General features: G+C 46.1%; 1 protein-coding gene across 2 annotated transcripts in view; it reads right to left on the reverse strand.

Moving 5' to 3' along the window:
• Nucleotides 1–25,104, reverse strand: part of PIGL (phosphatidylinositol glycan anchor biosynthesis class L) — a 57,524-nt gene that overhangs the window by 5,825 nt on the left and 26,595 nt on the right. For both annotated transcript variants that reach the window (XM_027691168.1, XM_027691167.1), the window contains exons 3-5: nucleotides 14,976–15,066; nucleotides 9,485–9,552; nucleotides 1,787–1,818 (exon numbers count right to left, since the gene is read on the reverse strand). In XM_027691168.1, coding sequence (XP_027546969.1) covers nucleotides 1,787–1,818; nucleotides 9,485–9,552; nucleotides 14,976–15,066 — 191 coding nt within the window. The remainder of the gene's footprint in view (nucleotides 1–1,786; nucleotides 1,819–9,484; nucleotides 9,553–14,975; nucleotides 15,067–25,104) is intronic.

A 25,104-nucleotide genomic window follows, 5' to 3' on the forward strand; every position in this document is an offset into this window, starting at 1 on the left:
AGCACTGGTTATAGCTGGAAGGGGCCAGTGGCAGGGGTGGAAGCACATCCAGTCTTGACTTCCTGAGACAAGCCCAAGTTCTTGTGCCCGGGTTGGAGAACTTGATTACAGATTATAAAAAGCCTGTTGTGTTTATGCTGGCTAAAGGCATTAGAAAGCAAAGCAGGATATTTAGGGTGCTCATTTGCATATCACTGAGGCAATGCAAGGCTTAGCTGGCTTTTGCATTTGCAGAGAGATTTTCTGTGGATTCCCTGATCACATGGGCTTACACAGGTTCACCCACACATAGTTCCCTCTTACCAACAGCAGAGCAGCAAATTTCCATGGCCTGAACATGCCTTTCAGCTCTATCCAGACAGCCTCAATCCCAGCATCACTCTTGTTTCATTAAGCCCCTCTGATGCACAGCCCTGCACGCCTGCCAGATCAAATTATAAATACTGGGAATTTCAATGAGACTGGAACTATATTTGGAAAGGCTTAGCGTAAGCAGCAGCATGGGAGCTCCCCGTTCCTTTGGTGTTTGTAGGTCATGTCAGATGTGATGTAATCAGAGCAGCAAGGCTTTCACACAGCTCCGGGAGTCTCTTGATGCTGCTGGAGAAATGGAAGTGTTCTCTAGACATGGGTTCTGTTTCAAACCTGAATGAATTTGAGGCTCAGCCCATATTCAGGACCATAGTGAATCTAACAGACCTGCATGAATAGCACATGAAAGTGGCTCAGTGTAGATGGGGCCTGACAGCCAGCAGTGACATCAACCACTGCAGGTCCTTGTCCTTTGTGCTGCACACAGAGCTCTGCTGCATCCCAAAGCTGAACAAAGAAAAGGTCCCAGGAAAGAAGTTGGCATTATACTGCTCTTTCATAAATTGGGGAGCTGAAGAGACTGGAGTCAGAACTCAGCTAAAGGGCATTCTGCCATCTTGGCTCACACTCTCTCATTAGGTCTGCAACTTCCTGCTAGCAGAGAATTAAAACTGATTTGCTGTGACTCATTCAAATCCTACAATGATTTGGGAATTAGCATTAAAGGAACACAGCCCAGATGGCTGCTGAGGGAACAGGAGGTTGACTGGGTGGGCCTGGTTGAGCCACCTTCCCATGCTCTGTCCAAAGAGCTGACTGACAGCTTTGTGCCCAAACTAGTTCCTCACATTTGTCCCTGAGTCAGGCACTGTTTGCTGGAGATAAGGGCTGCAGCTCTGCTCTGGGACAGCAGCTAGAAAATGGGTCAGGAGCAACCTGCTTCTGTAATTTGTTTCTCTCCTTTCCCTACTTGTACAGAGGGTTTCTCAGGGATTCTTGCTCATTTGTAGATGAAAGAAGCCATTAAAATAACTTGCTGTGCCACTGCAGATTTCAGGTACCTTTCTGAGCACATTTTGATGGAAGCTTAACTTGGTACACACAAACATTCTTGGCTAAGCTGGCAATGGTTTCTGAGGCCTTTGTCACAGAAAAGAATAACAGGCTTGTAAGTAAGACATGACCAAAAACTCTGTGATTAAGCTGAGAGACCTGGAAATAACACTCATATTCACCCAAGACAGCAAAAGGGCAGACGCTGAATCACAGCATCAAGACAGGAGAACCCCTAAGGACAGAAAAGTGATTGTAGAGAAGTGGGTAAAAACTGCAGGGAGATAAAAGGGCAAGGAAGAGTTGAGCTGCAGGTTTCATTTGCATTGCAGGGGTGAGTTGGGCAGCTGGAACCCTGGACAGAACACTGATGTAAACAATTGCCCAGTGCCTGCAAGGGCAGGGATGTGAGGTGACCTACCTTCAGGTAACTTCCCCTCTGAATGCAGGTACCTGTGAAAGGAGAGATACATGTGGGTGAACACTCAGTGGAGTTATCCAAACCCTGATTTTACAGGTATAAACTCTATACACTAAACCAACCCTTTTCTCTTCACACACACACATTTACAATGGCCAGTCTTATGAGAAACTTCAGGAGCCAACACTGGATGCACACCTCAGGCAGGGATAAGCCTCACTGCCCACACTGTTCTGCCATTACTTTCCTCATCCTGGCTGCTGGGACACATCACAAATAAGCTCTATAAATCCAATTCACTCTCAAACTTCTCAAGTTGCACTAAGGGAAACTGCAAGAGGCTGCCAAAGGCTCTTCACCTCTGGGAGCACTGGCTGTTTAAAGCCCAGGGTCTGCTGGCCAGGGACATTGCCTCAGCAGCTCCTCTTTGGGACCAGCTTCTTGTTTTCTAACTCACACTGGCACTGGGACATCTGAGGAGCTGCTCTGGCTTTTTGCTCACTGAGACTTTGATCCCTTCATGACTTTGTTCTGGACAGTCTCTGTAGCAAAAGTGCTTCCCTTGGAAACAGGATGAGGGGACCAGTGTGGGAGATGTGAACAGTGAAGGCACTTCCATCAAGAAGTGTAAGCAAATGATCCTGGTATGGCGAAACCATCAGAGGGTATTAGCTTCAATTCCTTGTTAATTCTCTTGGTTTTCCTGCTCTAGCCCGTGGCTCATGGCTTTGGAGCAGTTGTGCTGACATTCCCATCTGCATCACCCCGGATTTGGCCCATGGCAGGGCTGGGAGGCAGCAGGTCTCCAGCAGATGGCACTCAGGGCTGTCCCAGGCATGCTCTTCCATGAGGAAAAAAATTCCAAACAATGGAACATTTGCCAAAAGGAGAAAGGAAATATAAAAAAAAAAAGTTATTTAACCCTGAGTAATATGTAAAGAGATTGTTATCACCTTACAGTGGTGTATTAAACGAAGGACAATGTGCCAGTTCATGTGTAAATCAACCAGGATCAAACATGCATTATATGTAAACTGCTGTGTTTCTCCAGTCACTTCAAACTAGGATTATCTCTGGCTATTGGTTAAGTTCAAGGAAAAGGATTAACTACACAGGCATAGACAAAATAGGAAGCACGGAGTAATGAATATCCAACACAATTCGAAGCAAAAGTCAAGCCAGAAATGCAGGTCATGGCAGAACTCAAACAGCAATCAGAAAACATATGCCTTACACAGATTCTCCTGCCAGTGCTCTCCTCTGCTCCAGAGCCAAAGCTCTGCAAGCAATACCATTTCCTACTAAACAATGGACTTGGAATACTGACTTGGCCACTTTCTACCCCACCACTCAAGTCTTACTGCTCTGACAAAGATCGTTAAATGTTGCCTTGTAAACATTACCAGCAATTTTCTGTGGGCAGTGGGGAGGGAGGAAGGTTTAAGTATCGCCATTAATATCTGCTCTGCTCTTCTGCCAGAGGTTTCTTCCCCCACAAGTAGAATCTGGCCACCCAAAGAAGTGATTCAGCACTTGGTACAGCAGGCGGGGTGGGAACTTTATAGAACAAGCTTGGAGAGATAAAGCAGTGAGTGGTTGTGAAATCTGGCAAACTATCTGAAGGCCCAGTGTCTGTTCTGGGTGTGCTGCTCTGCCATGGAGGCACCTTCAAAGCACTTACTGAGCTGCTCCCAGAGGGAATTAATAATAACCATTCCTGCCACCAGAAACAGGAGTGAGAGATCCAGTTCATATGGAAACGTTTCAGCAGGAACAGGCAGCATCTTCAGCAGGGAAGGAAAGTTTCATTCAGCAGCAAATTAAGGAGTTTGTGCTGTATAAGGGTTCAGGAAGACACAAACTGTATTTTGGTTACTGAAAGGTCCTCAAAGCTGCTGCCAGCAGACCTGCCACTCATCTGGAAGAACAGGCATGAAGAAACTACTTCTCTGCTCATCCTTTTTGTCCTGATCCAAATGCTTCAGGACTCCGCAAGGCTCAGTGCAGAGCTCTGGGAGTGGGCTCCACCCAGCTCTATGTGCAGAGGAATTGCAGCCTTGCTCATTTGTATTTCTCAGGCGAGAGATACTCTGTGGTTACAGAGAGAGAGAGAGAGAGAAACACAAAACTCTACCTCCTGCACACGTTCACAAAATGAGCCAATCCTCTCCCAAATCCATCGTCTCGCTCCCATCTCCACCCTGCTGGAGTGTCTCCATGGGACACTTCCAAGTAGGGGAGAGGTTGCAGCTCTCAGTCGTTGCCATTTTGGGAATGTTGTTTCACAGATTGGACTTGCTGTGGTTTGGGTGAAATGAAAGAGTTTGGCATAAAATCCCCAAAAGTCAAACACAAACATGCTCTTTTTCAGGAGCTTTTTCCATGTGGGTGTTTTTTTTTTCCCCCTCGAGACACTTTTTATAATTCTTTTTCAACATGAAGTGACCTAAGGTGGCTTGTTCCCACCCACCCACCAAGTGCCAGAGGCTGGTGATTACAGGGCACCTCTCACTGCACCCTCTCTGTTGTGCCTGTGGTAGGTTCAGATCCCCATGTGAGACCCTCTGCAATGAAGAATTTCAAAAGGCCACGAGACATCTGAAGGCTCCAACCATTTCTGCACTGCAAGAACTCAGCCCCGACTCCTCCCTCAAGGACCAGCTGCTTTGAAGGCTGTTGCTGTCTGCAGCCATCAGCTGCATCTCAGCAGAACCACTGAAATGGCCCAACAGCCCTGACCCTGCAAATTCAGGACTGAGCTCCTCCCAAATTCCCTGCCTTTATTCAGTCATCCTCCAGGAAAGATGTGAGCAAAGTGAGTGGATCAGCTCCTGTGTGGCACCAATCGGTGAAACCTCCACTTGATGGCAAGAAGAAACAAGTCAAGATAGAGCTGAAAACTTGGTCTTGGGGAACACAGAGCTCCTCTGGGGAACACAGAACTCTGGGGCTGATCCCCTGGTGGGTGTGTTATGGTTTTGGCCATGTTCTATTTGATGAGAAGTTGTTCACTGAATTCAATGACTTCACTCTCCAAACACTCTCCTGTGCCAAAGGCAAAACCCTTCACTGAACTGACTGTACTGGCTGCTGTGGAGCACTGGGGAAATACAGTTCTGGAGAGCATGGAAAGAATGGATGTCTTAAAGCTGTGCTGGGGCTCCATTTAGAATCCCAAACTCTAATCTGCCTGATTAATCTGATGAAACAGATGTGAAGGAGGAAGAACAGCCAGTCTCCTCGGAGTCACAGAGATATTAGAAGGATATACTTGCCAGATGTTGAATGTTTGCTATCTGGAATGCCTCCTCCCTCCCTAACTGGACTTTCTGGCTCTATTTCCATGCACCCTGAACTACACCATGTAGCAACATGCAGTTTGTAAAACACTGCCCAAACTCTCTGTACTCATGTGTAGCAGTGGCAAAAGATGGTTCTGCCAGTGGCAATTCCGAGATGTTCCAGCTGCCAGAGCTGTTCCCTGGCTCTGTGCTTTGGGCCCTGCACTGCCTGGGAGAAGAATGTGCAGTGTCACTGCTCCACTCACTGCCTAATGATGCTGGAAGGACATCCCCTGAGGCTGTTTCTTGGGAATAAAAAACTGCTTTGGGGGGAATCCCTTCAATGCTGGTGCCCTGTGCTCAACTTTAATCCTAATGGCTCTCAACAGTGTCATGGAAGGGGCTGGGATGAATGAACTTAGTCAAATTAAGGAATGAGGGGGTAATAAAGGAATTAGATAAAATCTAGGATAACATACCCAGCCTATGGGATATTACCAGACATAGGGCAGAGTCCTCTGAGGGAAGTCTCCAAGGATAAACAGAGGACAATTCTGTCTCTCCTAAGATCCCCAGGGACATCTAAGATCAATAGAATGCATGGGACAGCTGCTGAAAGAAGGGAGAGATCAGAGTCCCATTCCAGCCCCACACTGTAAGAAAGCATCAAATAAAATGGTAAATGGGATATCATTCACTATTATCAAGCTAATCACCCAAAAACCAGCTTCCTCCCTGCTCAACACATCCTTTAAGACCTGGCCTTGGAAACCCCACACAAGCAGATCTGTGCTTTGTTGGGCTGTGATGCAGTTGGTGGCTTTTTGGGAACGGTACCCACCGAGTCTGTGGGATTGGCTGGACAGGTCATTGTTTCAATGTACGGATTTGAAACTGGCACTTAACCAACCCTCCTCTTTCAGGGAACCTCAGTGCAGCCCTTCTGCACAATGCCCATGGCATTCAGAAATGGGGCATTCAATAGCCAGGCTGTGACATGTCAGTGCAACAAGGCATCGGTGGCACTCAGGCTGCATCATAATCAGCTCCAGAGTGATAAAGCACAAAGCTCCCAAATATTACCTCTGCACAGCCTCTTTTACAACCTACCACTGAGCTGGTGAATGTTAAAAAACATCCTGCAGGACTGAGAGGTGTTTTTCCAAATGGAATTGACGAGAATAGGCTCAGCTAATGATTCCTTGATGTAGCTTTTTATATGGCATCATTGATAGAAGTTTTATGGATGCAGTTGCTATAACAACATAATGCACAGTAGTTAAATATAGCAGCTCCTATTTTCCACTCAGTTTGCTCTGCCCTAAGCAGACAAGACTATTTTTTTTCTGTTCTAGCTGGGATGAAATGGATTTGATAGCTCACTGAAGAAAACAAGTGGTACAGTCCTTCCTCCTCCTCACAAAGATGATTCCATCCTAAGCAATCAAGCAAACAACAAACCCAACAGCCCCCCATTTGCCAGGCTCCTGGGTAACAGAGGTTGTTTAAAATCAAAATGCACAGTGACTCATGCAAAACTAAACCCCCTTGATATTACATGTGATCCCAGTGCAAACACTGTCATTTCAAAGTGCAGGAAAAGAGAGGTTCTCCAATATTCCTGTCACATAGTATTTTACCAAGGTTATTACCACACTGCCTACAGACTGGCCAAACACTGAGGGAGCAGTAAAGTGACCTGGATGTCACTCAAACCCTGCTCTTCCTTGTGGATGAGTGTAAAGGATCCAGCCTCTCTTGGCCACAGGGAAAGCTCCTGTTTTGGGGGAAAAGAGAGAATGATGTTGCCAAATCAAGGTGACAAAGAAAAAAGCAGAGCTACAGAGGATTGCTTCCAATTCCTCCTGTTTTGCTACTGTGGGTTTTTCTTGGGTTTGGGTTGGGTCTCTTTTTCCGTTTGGAAGCCAGAACTGAAATACTCCCAGGGGAGACTGAAATCAAACAGCAATTTGTGTTCCTCTCCCACCCTGTTTTTTCTTATTTTTCCCTTGCAGAAGAACAAATCCACCCTCGAACCTTGGCATTTCCCAGTTCCTCCCAGATCTGAAGGCCAGGCAGGCACACACAGCAGCTGGACTCCTGCAAGCTGTCAGGAGGAAGGTTGCTGCAAGGGAAAGGGCTCATTCCTTTTGAATAGTTCCTGCTTTTTTGAACATAACCTCTGCTCCAGACACTGGAAAGAATATTTATGCCCTTAGCAGACAATACTGAGCATCTGCTCAGCTATGACCATTGCTTGAACTGTTTTATTCCTTGAAGCTGTTCAATAATTTGCACCTCCTGAAGCGAGGAGTTGTGGGAGGGGTCACACAGACTGCTCTACCCCTGCTCTTACAGACATAATCCTGTGGGTGGTGGACACAAGTCCATCTCCCAGGGACTGGGAGAATCCAAAAGAGCCAAGGATCACTGCACCAGCCCTCTGCTTCATCTTTCCCACTCAGAGCCACAGTGGAGTCAGAACCTTGCACACCTTGTTTAAAGATGGTTAATAAACACATTGCATATGATACCTGGAGGGGAGAGTTCATTTGCCTTTCCTTGCCATGTAGCCCTGGGGCCCCCGGGGCTCTGCAGAGCTCTGCTGGCACAGGGGGATGGGAGAAGGCTCAGCTTGTGCTCCCAGTGCTGCCTGTACTGGCCAACATGTGAGACCTCACCAGGGCACAGCGAGTCAGGAGTGATACAGTCACGCTCTACTTCCTCCATAACACAAACTGAAAAATAATGAGGGCAAACAAGCCACTAAAAATAAACTTAACCTTTCGGTGGCCACAGCGTCACTCCTGCCACATGCAGATGACAGGGCTACCATGGTTATTTCTGCTGATTCAGGACTGGAACAGAGACAAGACACAAAGCAGCCCTTAGTTAATGAGAACTGCTCATGCTCTGGTGTCCCTATCAGCATGGATCTCATCAGCCCAGGACTGCTGTAGCTAAGGACTAAGGCAAAGGTCTGAGTTCAAGGGGCTTGCAGACAATGAATGTTTCCAGTAACATGCTCTGAGATGAGAAGAGGGTTAAATCCCCCCCACACCCACAGGAAACCTAAAGCACAAAGGTAGGAAAGTAATTTCTGCACAACCACAAAGTAGGACAAGATCAAAATCAAGAGCTTTCCTTAACTTTCTCCTACATAACTCAGCTGCCAGCTGGTTTTCCCATGATCTCTTCAGGATGTAGGGGGACACACAAACAACAACCCGCCCTCCATTCCTATTTGCAGGTCCTACAGCAATCGACTGAGCAAACAGAGGCCCAGGCAGCTGGAAGCTCTTCAGTCCCTCTGTGCCAATGGTGTGAGCATCAACCTCTGCTCCTGGGTCATCAACCTCTGCTTCTGGGTCATCAACCTCTGCTCCTCACTCACTCCTCAATTAGCTGTGCCAGAAAGCATCTCCCCACTCAGCCCAAACAAACACAGTTTGCTTTAACTCCACCCCCTCTCCGTCTTTTAGGCTAGTCCAGAAGTTGCTGGGAACAGCCATGATCCCCTCTAATGCTGAATTCCAGCATCAAAGGTTTTCAGCATCTTCCCAGAGGAGCTCAGTAGGTCCCAGTACAGGTTCTGTGGCACTGCAGCTTTTTCTAGGCAAGTGAGAAAGGCAAATCACTGGGATGTTGTCAGCACGGAGAGCCAGAAGAGTTATTTGAATGGCACAGATGATTTAGAAAACAAATGGGTGCTATAAATACAACCTATACTTGCAAAGAGTTCTTCTCATGCCTGGGAAAGGCAGGGGCAGCTCTGGAGATCTCTCTAGGACACAGTGAGGTCTGAATGAGCAGAAGGTTAAAGTAAAATACAGTAACTGTCTTGCCAGCAAAATTTGGGTGATTTTAATACAAGGCCTTCTGTCTAGCAACCTCCCCACAGCACAGGGACAGAGGGTCCCATAATGTAAGGAATAAAATGGTGAAGGAACTAATTGACTCTTCCTAAGAGTGGTAAACAGGGACAGCTCCAGTGAAAGAGCAACTTCCTTGGGTCAGAGAGGTAAATTCAGGGACCTGGACAGGATGGCAACATCCCCTGGAATGGTGGTGCAGAATTTTCCAAAACCCGACTACCAACAGCTCAGGCATCAGCTATTCACACACCCTCCTCAAACCAGAAGTGCAAAGTGATCTGTGGCATATTTAGTGGGATCAAGGACAGGAAGAGCAAAGAGGGCCCAGTGAAAAGGAGCCTGGCAAAGCACCAGCTGATGGAACACTAAAAGATGCTTTGGTTATTTACAGAGCTGTGGCAGTTTCTCCAAACAGGCTGTGGGGCACAGCCTGGCACTCAGTTACAGCAGTGAAGTCAGTGCTGGTTTTGGTTCTGCTCTCACACAAGCACCTCGTTCACTGTGTAACTCCCAGGTGAGGCTGCAGTCAGAGCACTCTGTACCTGACAGCAGAGTAAAGAGAGCTGTGGTTTGCGTGGCCACTCACTCCTCCCGCATCAAAGGTCACCACCTGCAATAAACCACAGAACAAGAACCATTTAGGAGGAGGAGGAGACTGTGCAGTTCCCAGCTTTGACATCTAACACAGCACTGCCCCAGCCCATTGTAACTAACGAGTTGTTTTTGTGTTGCACAAAGAGGCCTTGTGTGTGAACTCATCATGCCACAGAAATACAACTAAACAAACAAGCCACTCTGGAACTAGATGACTACACAGTCTAACAGCTTGAACAACAGAAAGATGACAAAGATCATGTTCCCACTGGCAGGATGCACTTGTTACTTATTACCAGGCCAAAAGGTCACTTTCAAAATGATCTGTTGCAAACATGTTCCTGACCCGAGAGGTCCAGCTCTATGAATCACTCTCTCCTGGATCTGAGAACATCCTAGAATGACAGGGTGAAACTATAGTTTGCTGTGCTGTGGATCAGGACACATTGCTGCAAGAAGAGCCTCACAATCATGTACAACTGTCCTGGTTGTAAAGAGGCTTCACCAGAGGATAACACAGTGATAAAATAATCTGATATGAGAATAAGCCTTTTTAAAGAATCAGCTGACTGCACTTTTGTACAAATGGGAGCTTCATAATGCAGAAGTAATGTGTGAACACAGCACTAACCACTGTCCAGAGCACAGAACACCCCTGGCTCCCTGCCCTCAGACCAGCCAATGATGTGTCAGGGGTGAAGCACCACCCTAAGGGCTCACTCACTCTGTGGTGCTGGGCAGTGGGTATTTAAAGGCTCCCACTTCCAACCTAGCAGCCAAACAGGCAGCACAAAGTGCAGAGCAGACAGGGAATGTGTGCTGGTTCTCCTTCCAGGTGGTGACAGTGACAGTCCCTGGCCAGTCCAACGTTCAGTCTTTGCTCTGGGAGAGGCCCAGCAGCAGAGCTCTCCACAGCTCCCTTCTCTGGGACCAGGGAGAAATCATAGACTCCCCACATTTCAACCAATGTCTGCTCCCTTGCCAGCTTGTTCTCTCTTCAGGGAAGGAAATGGCACTACCTGGCTCACTCAGCACAGCTCCCTTCTCAAAATCTATTTTATGTGCAGGGCCTGGGGCACTGGGTTAGAGATCAAGGGAAGGCCAAAAGTCACCGCGCCCGTCCTGCAACTTGCTCCTCCACCCTCTGTCAGGCCCTCCCCACACAGAGGACATTGTTAAAGAGGGAGAGGAAGCACAGAGACAGCGATCAGAAACACTTCAAAACCCACAACCTTCAGACAAGCCTGCTTTAAAACCACCCCCCCCCCCCGAACAAGTCCACAGTCAGACTTTCCACGTTGCCCAGTGGCTGTAAAGATGCTGCCACCAAGCAGCCCAGGTTGCTCTTGGCTGGCAGGAAGTGGTGGGACCAAATTCAGTTTCATTCAGGTACAAAGAAGCATTTTCTGGCCAACCCTTGTTTTATACAGAGAAACAGGATGCCTTCAGCTTTGGCTGCTGTACCTCAGCGTTCCCCAGGAGCTCGGCAGGGCCTGCCCTGGTGCTCAGCCCTCCCTATGGATACCAGCTTTTGGAGCAGCTCATCTGGGAAAGACATTAAGAAATTCAGCTCAGGGAATGAGCACAGCACCCTGTATTTTGCAGATAAGAAAAAACATGCTCTGAAGTCACTCCTACCTAGAGTGGCACTTTCCTGAGATGACAACGTCCCCCACTCACTGCAGGCAGAATAAATTTCTATTCAGGTGAAGAACAGCCTGAGTCTGATAAGGGCTGGACTTGCACTAAACCTTTTCACTAAATAAGGATGGAGAAAGGGTCTGTCTCTTCTGCCTGGTCATTGATTTTCACGTAACCTGTACAAGCAGAGCATTTTTAAGACCAGTACCCTGCGGTTGGAATTGGCCAACGGGCTCTGAAGTCTTTTGAAACTTGCATGTGCACACATGTATAAATACCATTGCATTATTCCTGTTTCCTTAGGAAACCAAGCTAAAAACCCAGGCAAGCCAAAACACACATTTTTTCCTTCTGTGGAGGGCACAAGGGAACAAACCAGAAGACCGAGATAAGAGACTACAGTGAGCAGACTAAATAAACTAATCGTTGTTTTGACAAAACTGGCTCAGACCAACTGTGGGAGCACAAGGCTGGGTTAGGAAATATTCTTGACATGGAAATTATCTGTTCAGAAACACCTTTGGAGGTTTTTCTTCTCCACATGTGTTTTGAAACAGAAGCTGCTGTTCTTAGTGCTGCTGAGCTTACATAACATCTGAACTATCTGAAGAGATTGCACAGAGTTCATTTTCTGTTGCTGTTGTCCAGTTTACTGTTGGGACATTTGCACCTGAATTGCCTGTTTCTTCAAATAAACAAATTTGTAAGTACAATTCCCAAGGTATGTGCACACAGACCTGGCCACGGTGGCATTTGCTTTGTCTGCAAAGAGAACACCTTTGAAATCCTGGTTCTTCCCTTCAGAGATCCCTCTCAGCACACAGTAGAGATGTTCCCCCCGGCCCAGAGTGCAGCTTCTAAGTGTGTTGTCTATACAGGGCACTGTTTCCACAGCACCACTGTGCTGCTCGTGCCTTCAAGCAGGCAGCAATCACATGTAAATATATTCCTCTGGTTTCAGGGATTCATTTCACTGATAATGGATCTGAATTTCTTTCTCACATGCTGCAGATATTTTCACACGGGAGCATTTGCTCCTTCCACACGGTGCAGCTCAGTGCTGTGCTGGCTTTAACTCCTAACCTGAACCAGGCTGATGAGGAAATCAAGCAAACAATCAGGACAGGATGAGAAAACTTGAACATCTTGAAACTGTCTGGGTTAAAAACAGGCTTAGCCAGTTCTGGGATAATAAATATACTCCACGTAGAAATTGTTGCTCAATGAAATCTTTAGGGCAAGAGGGAGTTCCCTCCCCACACCTGTTCTGAAATGGGAGCTGCTGCCGTTGGTGTTGCTGGTTTTTCTTCTGGGTGACCTTGGTATTCAGGAAATGGAGCTTTCACTAGTGGAAGCCAGAGCAGCAGCCAAGACAAACAGGTCCAGAAATCCCTTCCGGAGAGGGGAGAGCACAGAGGAAATTACTCAATTACCAGCAGAAGAGAAAACTCCTGAGAGTTCTGGAGTCCATGATCCCTCCTCACACCATGTGCATAGGAGGAAAAAAGCACTCAAAGCTGTGGGTCTCCCTCCTCTTCCTGGTGTCACACAGTGCTTCCAACAGAGCAAACATCTGCTGGGGGGAGAGAAAGGTCTCTTTCCTTTTTGAGAAGGACCATCCCCTAAAATGCCACAGTAAGCAATTCCATTTCTCGTGGCCTTCCTCTGAGCATCATTCCATAGGCCCTTACAGTCACAGAGGCCAGTGATATTCAAACTCCCTTTAAATCTCTCCTGCTTTTGGAAATGTCTCTTGTATCTGATTTAGGAGCAACAAGAGCCTGCCTGGGACTCACACAATACTCTGTAACCTTTTTTACACACCAAATACTTTCTAATCTGGATGGAGACAGAGGAGCCTTGGCTGCCTCTCCCTGCAACACTGACTTTTGCTTGTAAATCCAGCAGGCAGGAAATAATTTCCAAAGTCTATAAATTAGTTTTGGCTTTGAGTGCACCAACCGTTAATTTCTGTGGGTGCACTATTTAATGTAGAGCTTGGATGAAACATGTCCCTGTACTCTCAAAAAGATTGAGCTACTCATGGACTTCCAGGGCAATTGAGCAAATTAACTCTGCAATGGAACGACAGTACCCCCACAAGATGGGACTCCTTGTTTTGCAATCCTTCCTTTCAGATACGCTGGAAGTGCAGCCCCTTCTCCACTGCCACATATTGGTGACCCACATATTCTGCAAATAAAGATACCACTGTTGATGTTATGACTACTGGGAGAACTGGGGGAAGTTTTCCCACTGGGATAGCTACAACAACACACGTTTTTCAATCGTGTTGATTCCACTGAGCTGGTCTGTTGTGCTTGAAACCCCACCAGTTTATGTTTTGACAAAGCTCTTTGAACATGTTTAGCCAATTTTATCAATTTCAACATTAGTGAAAAATGGGCTCAGTTTACCTTTCAAGGCAAGGCCGTTGTTTTAGGACAGCAGGTGCTCCAAGAGGAGCTCACGGATAGCAAGCTCTGAAGTTTTTAAATTGCAGAATGTTCAACAGAGGTAATTAGGTGCTTCTCTTGCTGTTGTTGGCAAACTAGGTCTGCTCCTAAATGAATGGTATTGCAGCAAACATCTGAGACCTTTGTGATTACTCGGGACACTCGAAATAATCTGTGTTTCATTATCACCAGCCCTGAGAAGCTGCTTCAGCTGCCTTTGGTACTGCTGATGTCCTGCTGCAGTAATTTATCCTCTGTGCTGCTCAGGGAAGAGCTGATGGGAATCAGCTCCCATCCTCCCCCTTCCTCCAGCTGGAGTTGCAGCACAGCAGGGACAGCACCGTGATCAGGAATGTTTCATGTTTGCTTTGCAAACCCCACATTTCAGTGTTCATCTCATGCTCTGTTAGTGGCAAACTGCTGCCTCCCCCAGCACTAACAGCTGGAGTTTAATTTTCTCTGAGGCAAAGATCTAATCCTTCCCAACCATCCAGAGGAGTTCTAGTGTTTTCAGAATTTCTACTGGGATTCTGGTGCACTTGTCTTAGTGCTCGTGAGAGTCACAAACATGCAATACAAACCCTCCTGTGTTAGGAGCTTTCAGATTAGATTAAAACCTATCTGTTCACAGGGCCAAAAGGCACAAAAGGAGTCCAGGAAAACTGCATTTGCCTCTGTGCACAGCAATGAATTTCATGGAAAATTAGCCTCAGAATCAATCAATACAAAGTTGGGTGCACGATGCTGGGGTTTGTGCTCATTGGGGCTTTCACGCTACAGGAGATGTGGTTTCTCGTTTTGTGAAATGCTGAAAGGCTTTAGGAGTTTTGTGATTTTGCTGCTAATCTGTGTGTCAGTGCCTGATCAAAGTAAGGTTCAACAGAGGAGAACAGAACACGACCTTTTCCATGCTTAGGCCTTTATTCCTGTTCTGTGGGGGATAAAAACCCCCAACTATACCAGTGCTAGGAAATCTCCCCAGTTTAATATTCTTCAATCCCGACCTATAACCCTGCTAATCGAGCTCTCTAACACACACCTGCCAGTGGGCTTCAAAGCTAAGCCTAAACATAAGCCTTAACCCCAGATGGGCTCCCTTCATCAATTAAACCCAGCAAAAGGGGCAATATGGTTACTTTAAAATACAGAAACCACTTGAGGAGCTAAAAAAGCGAAATTCCGCTACTGTTCATTTCTCATTGGGAAGCAAGGAAAGATCTCCAGAGAGAAAAGACACATCCTGAACTCAAAGACTCCAGAGAAAGCTTCCAGAGGGAAGGGAAAAGCCCAGAACAGCAGCTCAGAAGTGCTGTGGCCTGTGCTGTAGGAAGTTTCACATTACCAGGTTGATGTTCTTGGACTCTACGTGCTCCAGCACAATGGTGGCGAGGAGATGTGTGTCCCATTCCACAGCAGGATTATCTGGAAGATCCCTGAAAATGAGAAGTGCAATTAGTCACTTCACTGCTGAGAACTTTGTACAGGCCATACTAGAAAAGAGAGATCCCCTTATAAGAGAATGAAATCGAGATAAATTTATTTACCATAAAAACCCTCTGAACCTTATGTCTCACAGCACTGGATATCGGAGAGTTGAAAGGAAAACAGCAGTTCCAACACCCTCCTCATGGATTTGCCAAGGTCTCCCTTTCCTCTTACCATTAAGGTTTTCCAACTGCTTTACTTCAAGCAACATCTATTTTGTCAACTCTTGTTCCTGATTCCCAAACATATTTCTTTATTTTCAACTTTATTTTTAAAATTATTTCTTTATTTAAAACCCCTTGTAAGTCATATTTTTCTGAAAGACTTCACAACCATAGTCTACTGGTGAATTACACAGGAAAAGTACCAATCAAACTCCTGCTCTCCTTTATTCAGGAAAAATCCATTAACCACAACCAGAGGACAACAGAGACATAATTATATGGCTTGGATTTGATAGTAGTTCTTCATCTGTTTATTTTGTGCTTTGCATACCCAGTTGGTATGCAGAGCATACTGTGACTGAACTCCCTGCCTGGGTATTTTGGATTGCAGGATTCTAGGGGCAGGAACCATGAGCCAAATGCAAAATAGCACCAGACAGCCAAGAGAACATTCCATATTTACACAACTGAGAGCTGAATTTGACCCCCCAGTCATTATGTCTGAACGATGCCAAGAAAACATTGCTGCAAAGTTACAAAGGTTATTAGTAACAATAGGATAACACACAGCTGCTAAAGACCAATAATGACATGTTAAACGGGTCTTTTTCTCAGACCTTTCCCTCCTCTGGAAGTCTGGTAATTGCTGTGAGGTGGTTTAGCAGAAAAGTGACTACACAGCATTCTCCCAGACACACGGGCCTGGAACTGAACCGATCCAGCTGTTTGCAGCACGGAGCAGGGGAGGTACATCCCAACTCCTCAGGCCTTGCTGACTCCCCAGACAGCAAGGACGGCAACATCTGCAACAAGACAACGGGAAAATGTCTCCTTGGCACATTCCACAGTAAAGCTCAGCCTGGGTCTTCATGAGAGGTTTTCTGGGCACAAATTTTCCCACTGCTGTTAACAGTAGTCAGAGTAGAAGGATGATCCTGAAGTACAAACTGACCATCGGTTTTTCCCTGTTGTGTTACATGCTCCTGTTCAGCTCAGGCCAAAATAATGTGAATTAGAGACCCCAGCAGAAGGGAGGGTGTTCCTACACCAGAGCACACGTTCCAGCTACATCACAGCTACAGAAAGTTCCGTGTTGTTCCCAATTCCCTCTTGTACAGACAACACCTTTGACTGATGTACACAACACCTGAGTGTCATCACTGGAAACATTCCCTGGTCCATCTGGTGGCTGTCTCATCAGCTTAACAAACCTGCATCTCATCTGCTCAGACACAAACTTTTACATCTCCTGTTTGAAGATGAAGTGGCCCTGTTGACCCCGAAGATATGACAAGTCCCAGCATGTCACAGCAAGCCCTGAACAGAGCACATTTAAAAATACGCTTCAAGTGAAACATCCCAAGGAACACACACACAGAGCAGAGTCCAAGTGCTTCAGTTGTTCAAATGGCACCTTCAAGGTATGTTAGGGCTTAATCTGATAATATGAAAGCAGTAAATTAGTGTAAAGGGGATTCTGCACTGGTTATTTACAATGCAAATATCGTTGCCCTTTCTGGATGGGGGTTAAATGGAGCCGAGGAGGAAGTGAAGGGTCTCATTAAAACAGGAGGGGTGCTCCAACAGGGAGAGGTCAGGAAAAAAAAGTAGGGCTTGGAATTTATGATGTCCAGGAGGCTTTGGTGTCATAGCCACCGCACTCAGCTTTATTGGGCTGTCTCCAAAAAGGCTGCTGGGTAGTGGAGCAGGTTTTAACTAGTTTAGACAGATAAAGATCATCCTCGTCAATGGAAATGAACAGCTGGAGGCAACGGTTTAGAATCCCTGGAAACAAAACAATCTGAAGGCATGAGCAAATTAACTCCATGAACACTGAACTGATTAAGCAGGAATATTCCACAAAAAATCCTGCTTCTATCCACTTACTGCTGCTCGTGGAGAGACCACTCACCCCCAGTAAGGAGAAGGAAATATTTTTCTTGCCTAATATTTGTCAGGTACAGAAGAGAAGCTGATCTTGCCAAACAAGACCCACATGTACATAAGCACATTCATAACTCATTAGTAGCCACGATGGCCCATGGAAGTATTTTCAGCTCATTTTGCAAACAGGAAAAGTTACTCACAGTTAAATGACAAACCCAGAGTCACCCCAAGGAGTCAGCAGCAGAACTGGCAATACATTCATCCAGACTGCTCCAGGAAATGACTTTTTTTTTAATGGTAAGAGTTTGTATAATACTTTATAAAGTTGAAGGTGTGTTACCATGATAGCAGGGACCCACAGAGAGCAGGAGAGCAGTAATACTCCACCTGCGCTCTGGATATCAATAACTGGGTCCAGATAAGGATGAAAAGGGGACAAAGAAACCCAAGTCTCTTCACCCCATGCAGCAATGCCCACAGGACACAGTCTTACAGGAGGTCTCTACACGCCCAAGGAACTTTGTAGGGACATACAAACTTTGAAAACTGATGTAGTTCAAAAAAGCATCTATTCAGTTTAAAATATTATTCCTAACATCATAAACCAGCTCTCAGCAGACCTGAACGGTCCACTGACAATGCTGCACTACTGAAACAAGCTGCATTCATCGTGTTTTTACCTTCAGGGATTCGTATCAGAAACATCAGCACTTAAATGGTTAACTCCCCCCTGCCTTCCTGGCTAAGGCTGATAATGCCTCTGAGCTCAAGGTCGAAGGGCTGAGATAAAGGACTGTAAAGGAGTGAAAATTAGCACATTCCCTGGAGCAGACTGGAGCTTGTCCCAGGAGACACAGCTCCCCACGGCCCTCCCCGTCCTCTGCCCTAGAGAGCTCCTTGTTGCTGCTGTCAGTCACTGCCACAGATCAAGATATAAATCCTGCACCGGAGGCCTCCCAGGTCACGCTGCTGGAGGGGGCTGGTGGCAAGGGCAGAGGGGTTTTGGGCACTTGGCCTCATTTCCACCAAGCTATTCCAGTCTGGAAGGAAACTTTATGGGCATTCCACGTGCCTGATACTAAATGCAGGTGGCTGCTTGGATGCAGGGGAAAATGGGGAGATGCACAGAAGCAGCAAAAAAAAATAATAAATGTACTTTGAATGGAATAAAGCTCCAGAAGAGTTGTTTTCCCAGCAATTTTCAGTAAAAGCCATGCTGTGCACTGTACAGGGAATTTACAGCTGTGCCAGGAGATCTGTAGCCTCGAGAGAGGGAAATGGAGAACTGTGGTGCTGCAGTTGCTGCAGTGTGGAGAAGGGTCTGTCTCGGCTCACCAATTCCAGCAGGACCAGTTGTGGGAAACATCGTGTTTGGAAAACAAAACTTTGTACCTTTCTATTTATCCATCCACTCCTGGTTTTCTCCATCTCAATCCCTTGCTTTCCTCCTTGCCATGCTGAGCACACAGAGCAGACAGTGGCATCTGCAGTTCCCCTTCCCTAGGTTTGCACAGGAAGAATGCAGTGGATGTCCTGGATATTCTGGCCTTTGTAGGGAGCTACAAGGGGGCCCCAGCAAATCGTATCAGCACATTAAACCACAATTCCACCTTGTGCAGGTCTTGCCCAGCAGCCTTAGAGCTGAATGGGAGACATGTCAAAAATCACTGCCTGCTGCCAGCTCCTCTCCAGGCCCCTTCCTCTGCCTGCTCTGGGCTGTAGCTCCTCTTACACCTCAGCCTGGCCCTTAAAACACTGTGCCCGTTGCCAGCAGTGCAATCCCTGCCAGCAGCCAGGACAACTTTGCAGGGTCGTCTTTCTAGGAACATTTGGGCTCAAGATGGCCAGATTCCTGTCATTTGGAAGGTCACTTTTGGCCGAGGTAGAGATTTAAAAAACTTCACAGATATATATTGCCAAGTTATACCCTCCTTACATGATATACTGCCCAATCCCTGTCCAATTTTCCACTGCTCATCTTCCACAGGCCTTTCAGCAACAGCCAGTGCCTTCATTCGCACAATCTTCCTTCAAAGCCTTCCACATAATTCATCCTGCTCATGAACTAAGCTCTCATGACTGCTCTAAAGGTTAAGTTAAACCAAACAGTCAGTCTGTGTGATGTCCACGTGGCTCAACAAACAGCAAATGGGCTGCACTTTATGGGATAACCTTGAGATCCACCCCCCCTGGAATCTGTGAGCCAGGAAATCCCCAGGCCCTGGTGCCTCTGGATACCTGACAGTCACCCCCTTGGAACTATCAGGCTCCATCTCTGCCTTGACATGAAGCCTTTATGGGAGTGGGCCATAGGGTTCCTTCTTGGAGATGTTTAGGTCTCCATCAATTCATTCCAAGACACTAGAGCAAAACTTTCAAGGTGCTGATGTGATTTTCCACCCCACCATACACCAAAAGGGTCAAAATTAAAGAGTTTTCCCATTTCTTACTGTCTTTTCGTCCTGCAGCACCACCCTAATCAGTCCAAGGCTAAGGACCAGGAAACATTTTTGCATATTTTCTCCTCCTTATCCCCAGTGAATGATTTTACATCAAATCAGCCCAAAGGTCGGTAGGCTGATGGTGGAAGCAGGTGAGCTGCTGTGCACGAGTTCCCAGCTGGGAACAACCACCAGTGTGTTTGCTGGAACAGAGGATGCCCTTTGTGTAAAGTTATAACTGTATAAAATGAACATCTGGGCAATGAGACTGGATCAAAAAGTGAAAGATCCCACAGAACAAAATGACGTGAGTGCACAATTAGTGAAAAAGCCATGTGATGACTAGAGGCAATCAGTGACCTTTATATCACAGCATCAAAGTAATTGAAAAAACTGTGTAAACACAAATGATTTCATGCTCTCCAAAGTAGAGCACAGAATTTTTATTTTTGAGATTATTCTGAGATAAGTTAAGACCGGAGAGCCCCAGGTCTCGAAGCAGAGCCTCTAAATCCTGACATTTATAACTATTTATAAATTTCTCTTCCTATAATGGGCGGTTACAGACAGGAGGGAAATATTGCTGTTAGGCTGCATGGACGTCTCTGATTCAATTGAAAATAGCCCACTTAGATAAATGATCAGCATCTTCCAACATCATGTTCTACAGAGAACAGATGCTGTGTGCTTATTGGAATGTAACAACCTACAATTTAGGAAAGAGATGGACTCGAGCAGGATGTTAACTGTCAAATGAAAAGCCACCTACGACAGAGAAGCTCAAGCTGAAATTTTTACACCAGCAGCTTCCTCCCTCTCCTCATAGTAAAGAAACACAGGCTATTCTGAGAGTTGTATTTTAAGACTGGAAATTAAAATCTTAGGGTTTGGTGTAGGTAGGAGGTAAAGGAAGTGGTGAAAACGTTAATGACTGGAATATTAACAATAAAATACACTTCAAATATTTCACAAAAGGAAAAATCAGAATGGACATAATCCTTTTTTCCCATCCTCAATGTCTAAGTATGGACCTACTTTATACAAGTTTCAAAGGTAAATTAGGTAAGTTTAGATGCCAGGGAAGTGCTGAGGTCACTACTGTGGCCATGCCAAGCAGAAGTTGTGGGTAAAGGGAAAGGACACAAAGACAGGCTCCGTTCAGGCTGCTCAGCACTCCAGGGGAGTTCTCCACTGAGCTATGGGCAGACCCAGCACACCTCTAACAGGTAATATTCCAAGTTCCTCCATAACTCCCAAAGGGTGAATGGTAATTAGGTCTCAAGGGAACACACTCTTTGACTTGGGCATGATCACGTGATCCTGTTTGAGAAATAAGCATCTTTTGGGTTTAAATTCAAAGGAATTATTACAGCACACAGGGCTGGTTGTTTGCAAAGACCTATCCAAATGTCCCTGTACTCTTTTTTTTTTTAATGAATTATTGATGATTTCTCAGCAGAGACTGATGTCTATTCACAGAGATAACACAATTGCTTATCATAATTTGAAATCTGGTATTCATTTGACGTCTGTGCTTCAGCGCCTTGTTGATAAATTACAGCACAAAGCTCTGTAGGAACAAGTTCATATTCAATGTCTTCAAACAAAAACAATTGATGGTTCCTTTCAAGACCAGAAATGCATAGAAACTACAGTGGCTAAAGCTAGTTTTAAAAAGTGAGGTTTTAAAGAAGGAGAAGGCATCAGGCCCTGCTGTGTAAGACAGGAACCAAAATTCAGCTCATCTAATTCTGAACTGATATTTAGTCACAGCTTTTGTACCTTCTGCTTTTCACACCTGTGAAATGGAAATAATTCTATGTTCACCCCTATGTAAAGAAGTTTGGGATCCTTCTAAGAAAAGTGTTAAGTTCTCTGATTTCTAGAAGGAAATGTAAAACATATGTCTTGGCAATCCTGTGTACTGGGAACCCCATAAACCTGTCCTTTACTTATTGCATTGTCTTCCCATGGGATATTGAATCATGTTCAGTATCTTAGTCCTGGCTTGAAGGTCTAGCCCAAAATATACAAAATACTGCATAAAGCTCCAAAATTATGACTACAGTGAACAGTTGTGTCCATATGGAGCAGAGGAACTCTGCAACAAGGATAACATCTCCAACAGTCAGGACTTCCTTAGGAGCTGGTGCCAAACAGTGAAAGGGCTCCCAAATCACGTCATCACAAACCGCTTTGCTTTCAGCTGCAAACAGCAGGAATACTCCTTGGAACACGTCCTTTTGAGCAGAAACACTGCAATATTTAAAGTTAAATTCCCCAGGCTCTCCAGAGCACATAAGAAAGCTGAGACATCTGGGCCAAGTGTTATCCCAACAACGGAGACCCTGTTTGCCAAGGCACAAGGCAGGGGTTGGGTGTGTCACTGGGCACCCTGCTGTGGTCACACAGGTGTCACCATGTGATGCTGAAGCTCAGGAGTGTGATTTCCAGGGGGGACACACCAGTGGAGAACAATATTCCTGGCATATGTCTACAGCTCCTTGTCTGATCCTCAGTCTCACCCACCTGTGGATGACGTGCCCTTAGTCACCAGCACTGCCCCAAAGCTGTGCTGCCAACACAGCACCTCCAAGAGGAGAAACGAGACCTGGGAGTCTCACGTGCAGGTGTCACACTCCGTGGTGTCACACTCCATGAGTGACACTCCTGTTATACCTGTGCTGCTGGCACGTGCTCAGGAATTGGTGCACAGAACACATCTGACCTGTGCAGTCATTATCACTAATCAATCAATCACACAAGGCCATGAGCACTGAGTACCTCGCTGCCACACACAGCTTGGAGTCCAGCTGCCAGAGCAAGGAGAGGGCTCCAGCTCAGTCTCTCCAAGCTCTGTTGAGAGGCCCCAGCCCCAATTTAAGCAGAAGTCTGCAAAACCACACAGTGCCATGGAGTGTGTCTGGATCCCTGGTGAGACTGGTAGTAACAAAACAACTAAGTTCAAGTCCCTAAAGAGAGTTCTTTAAAAAGTGAAGCAGTTTCCCTCCCGTTACCTTTCACTCTCAAGTTGGGTGCTGTGTATTATGCTACTTAATCCCAACTTTCATTCATGTTTGAGCTGCAGTCATTTTGCACATGCACTACACCCCAAGCTAAGGCAGTGACAGCCCTTTGTCCCTGACAGCCATTCTGGGACCAGAATACATCCTGTGTCCCTTGGCTGAGCGGGGCCCGCAGATCCCACGTCGGTGACACATTTCCAGCCAACATTTAGCCTGTTTCCAGCACTAACAGACTGCCAGCAGTGACTTGCCAAGTGCTGGGCAAGAGGCCTCCCTTTCATTTTATAGAAGCTGGACTTGTGTGTGATCTGTTGGGGGCCATTAACAGAGGTCACTGAAGACATCAGTCAGAGGCAGACTTAGCAGTTTCAGGAGATTTGGGGCTGCCATGCTGAATTAGGAGGCAGCAGTTCCTCCTCTGGCCCACTGCAGTGTGGTTTGGGCAGCAGAAAACAGGGCAGTGTGAGATGACGTCAATTCCTCTGGCACCTCGGAGAGGTATCCAGGAAAGGAGAGCACTGAAGACCCTACCTAGTTCAGGAAAACAAGAATACATCAACCTTTTCCTAATTATCTGTTGGCAAAGTGCATTTTTAGCATTTGTCCTAAACAACTGACAAATAACAGATCCATTAGCAACAACTGGCAATTTCCTCTGTAGCCCTCTAATAAGAGAAACATCTTCAAACACACAGCTGTCAGGGATCTTGGAGCACAATTGCTGGGCAAAAGGATGTGCAACAGACTCAGTTCAACACCTTCCTAAGGCCAGGATGATGGATGGAACTGCTCAGTGGAAAGCCTGAGCAGCAGACACAGACTACAGCAGTTGGTGGCCTCTGGGAATTTTGGTCCACGTTCCTAGAACAATCTGCTCTTGTCTGTGTCAGCTCCCAGAGGAGGGATAGACTGACCTGAACCCAGAAGAAGGTAGAGTGGTCTCTACTAACACCCAACTCCCTGGGCTCCATTATGTACCACTTCAGAATGTCTCTGGCCACTCTGGTATTTTGGACAGTAACAGGGGAAGAACACAGACCATATATCTCCCAAAGCACCATCTGTACTATAAGGAATGAGCATCACTAGACCTGTATAAAGTGATCAGGCAGATCCCAGAATAGCTCATAGCCATGTTCACTTCCTCATTATCATTGTTGACTTTGCCATAGTGTCTAGGAATTCCTCTGGGGCCTGACAGTCTTAAGTTGTCCTGAGAACAAAAAGCCCAGCAATCCCACAGTCACAGCTGATGTTTTAAAACTGAAATACAAATGACCTGCAAAACCAGGACTCCCAGGAGCAGACCACAGGACTTCACTCCTCCTTTACTTGTTTCTTTTGTTTTGTAAAATGCTTTGGAAAAAAGAACAGCTCAGCAGGGGAGAGCTTGGGACAGGGTATGTTAACCCATATACCAGCAAGCCACGTCTAACTTGGACCAGTCCTGGCACCACTGGATCAAGGACAGACATCCAGTTTCAAAGTGCTGGGCAGGAGGTCTCACTGGACAAGTAGAAAGGGAATACAGAGTGTTCTTAGCCAGGTTTGTACATTGGTATTGTCACACATGCACCATAACATGCCCAGGACCCCACAGCAGAAAGGGTTCAAACCCAAGGAGAAAGAACAGAAAGTCTCTCACTGCAGCCAGCAAAATTTTTCAGAGGCAAATTACTGAAATACCACAACCTGCACATGCCAAATAAACCTGGTGACCCTTCACCACAGCCTCAATATTAAATCTGTTTACTCTTGGAATGATAAATACACCACAGTGTATAGCCAAAAACAGTTCTGACTCTGGCCCAGGAAAGTCAAACAGGACTTTGCCACTGACTCAATGGCCAGACCCTCAAAGAGCAGGGCAGCCAAAAGCATAATCCCTTCGACCAAAGAGAGATAGACCTTGGTCTATTCCACATAACAAATAAACTACAGTCAGAAACCCCAGGAGACAGCTTGTAGCCAAATCAATCCCTCAGCCACTTTGATTAATCATCTAGAAAGGGAAAGCACAGAATAGTCACTTCATGGACATTGATTTCTCATGCCAAAACTTATGTAAATGCAGATGCAACTTCAGCAGAGATCTCAAGAGGATGATGGCCTGATTCCAAATGCAGCTTCCCATGTCTCAACATTCCAGCTTCCCTCTACCAGTTCCATCCAAAAAAAGTTTTGTGGTTTCTCAGCCTCCCACAAACTACCATCTCCTGCAATCCATTTGATCTGTGCAATGATATGGGAGCTTTACTTCTTGAACTCATGGGGTACCCACCTCTCTAACACCGAGGTTCTGATGCCCTGAGCTCTCCAGCTGGGTGCAAATTTCATTACTACCATCAAATCACTTCTTTCTATAAGACAGTGTCTCAGAAGGGAAACACCTATCTTAACTGCGAGCTTGATCCCACAAACTTCACTGACATGCAAAGTTTCTGCTCATGCAAACAAGGCTCTTGCAG

The sequence above is a fragment of the Neopelma chrysocephalum genome, unplaced genomic scaffold (genome assembly GCF_003984885.1).
Source record: "Neopelma chrysocephalum unplaced genomic scaffold, ASM398488v2 Primary Assembly neopelma1_82, whole genome shotgun sequence".
NCBI classification, from domain to species: Eukaryota; Metazoa; Chordata; class Aves; order Passeriformes; family Pipridae; genus Neopelma; species Neopelma chrysocephalum.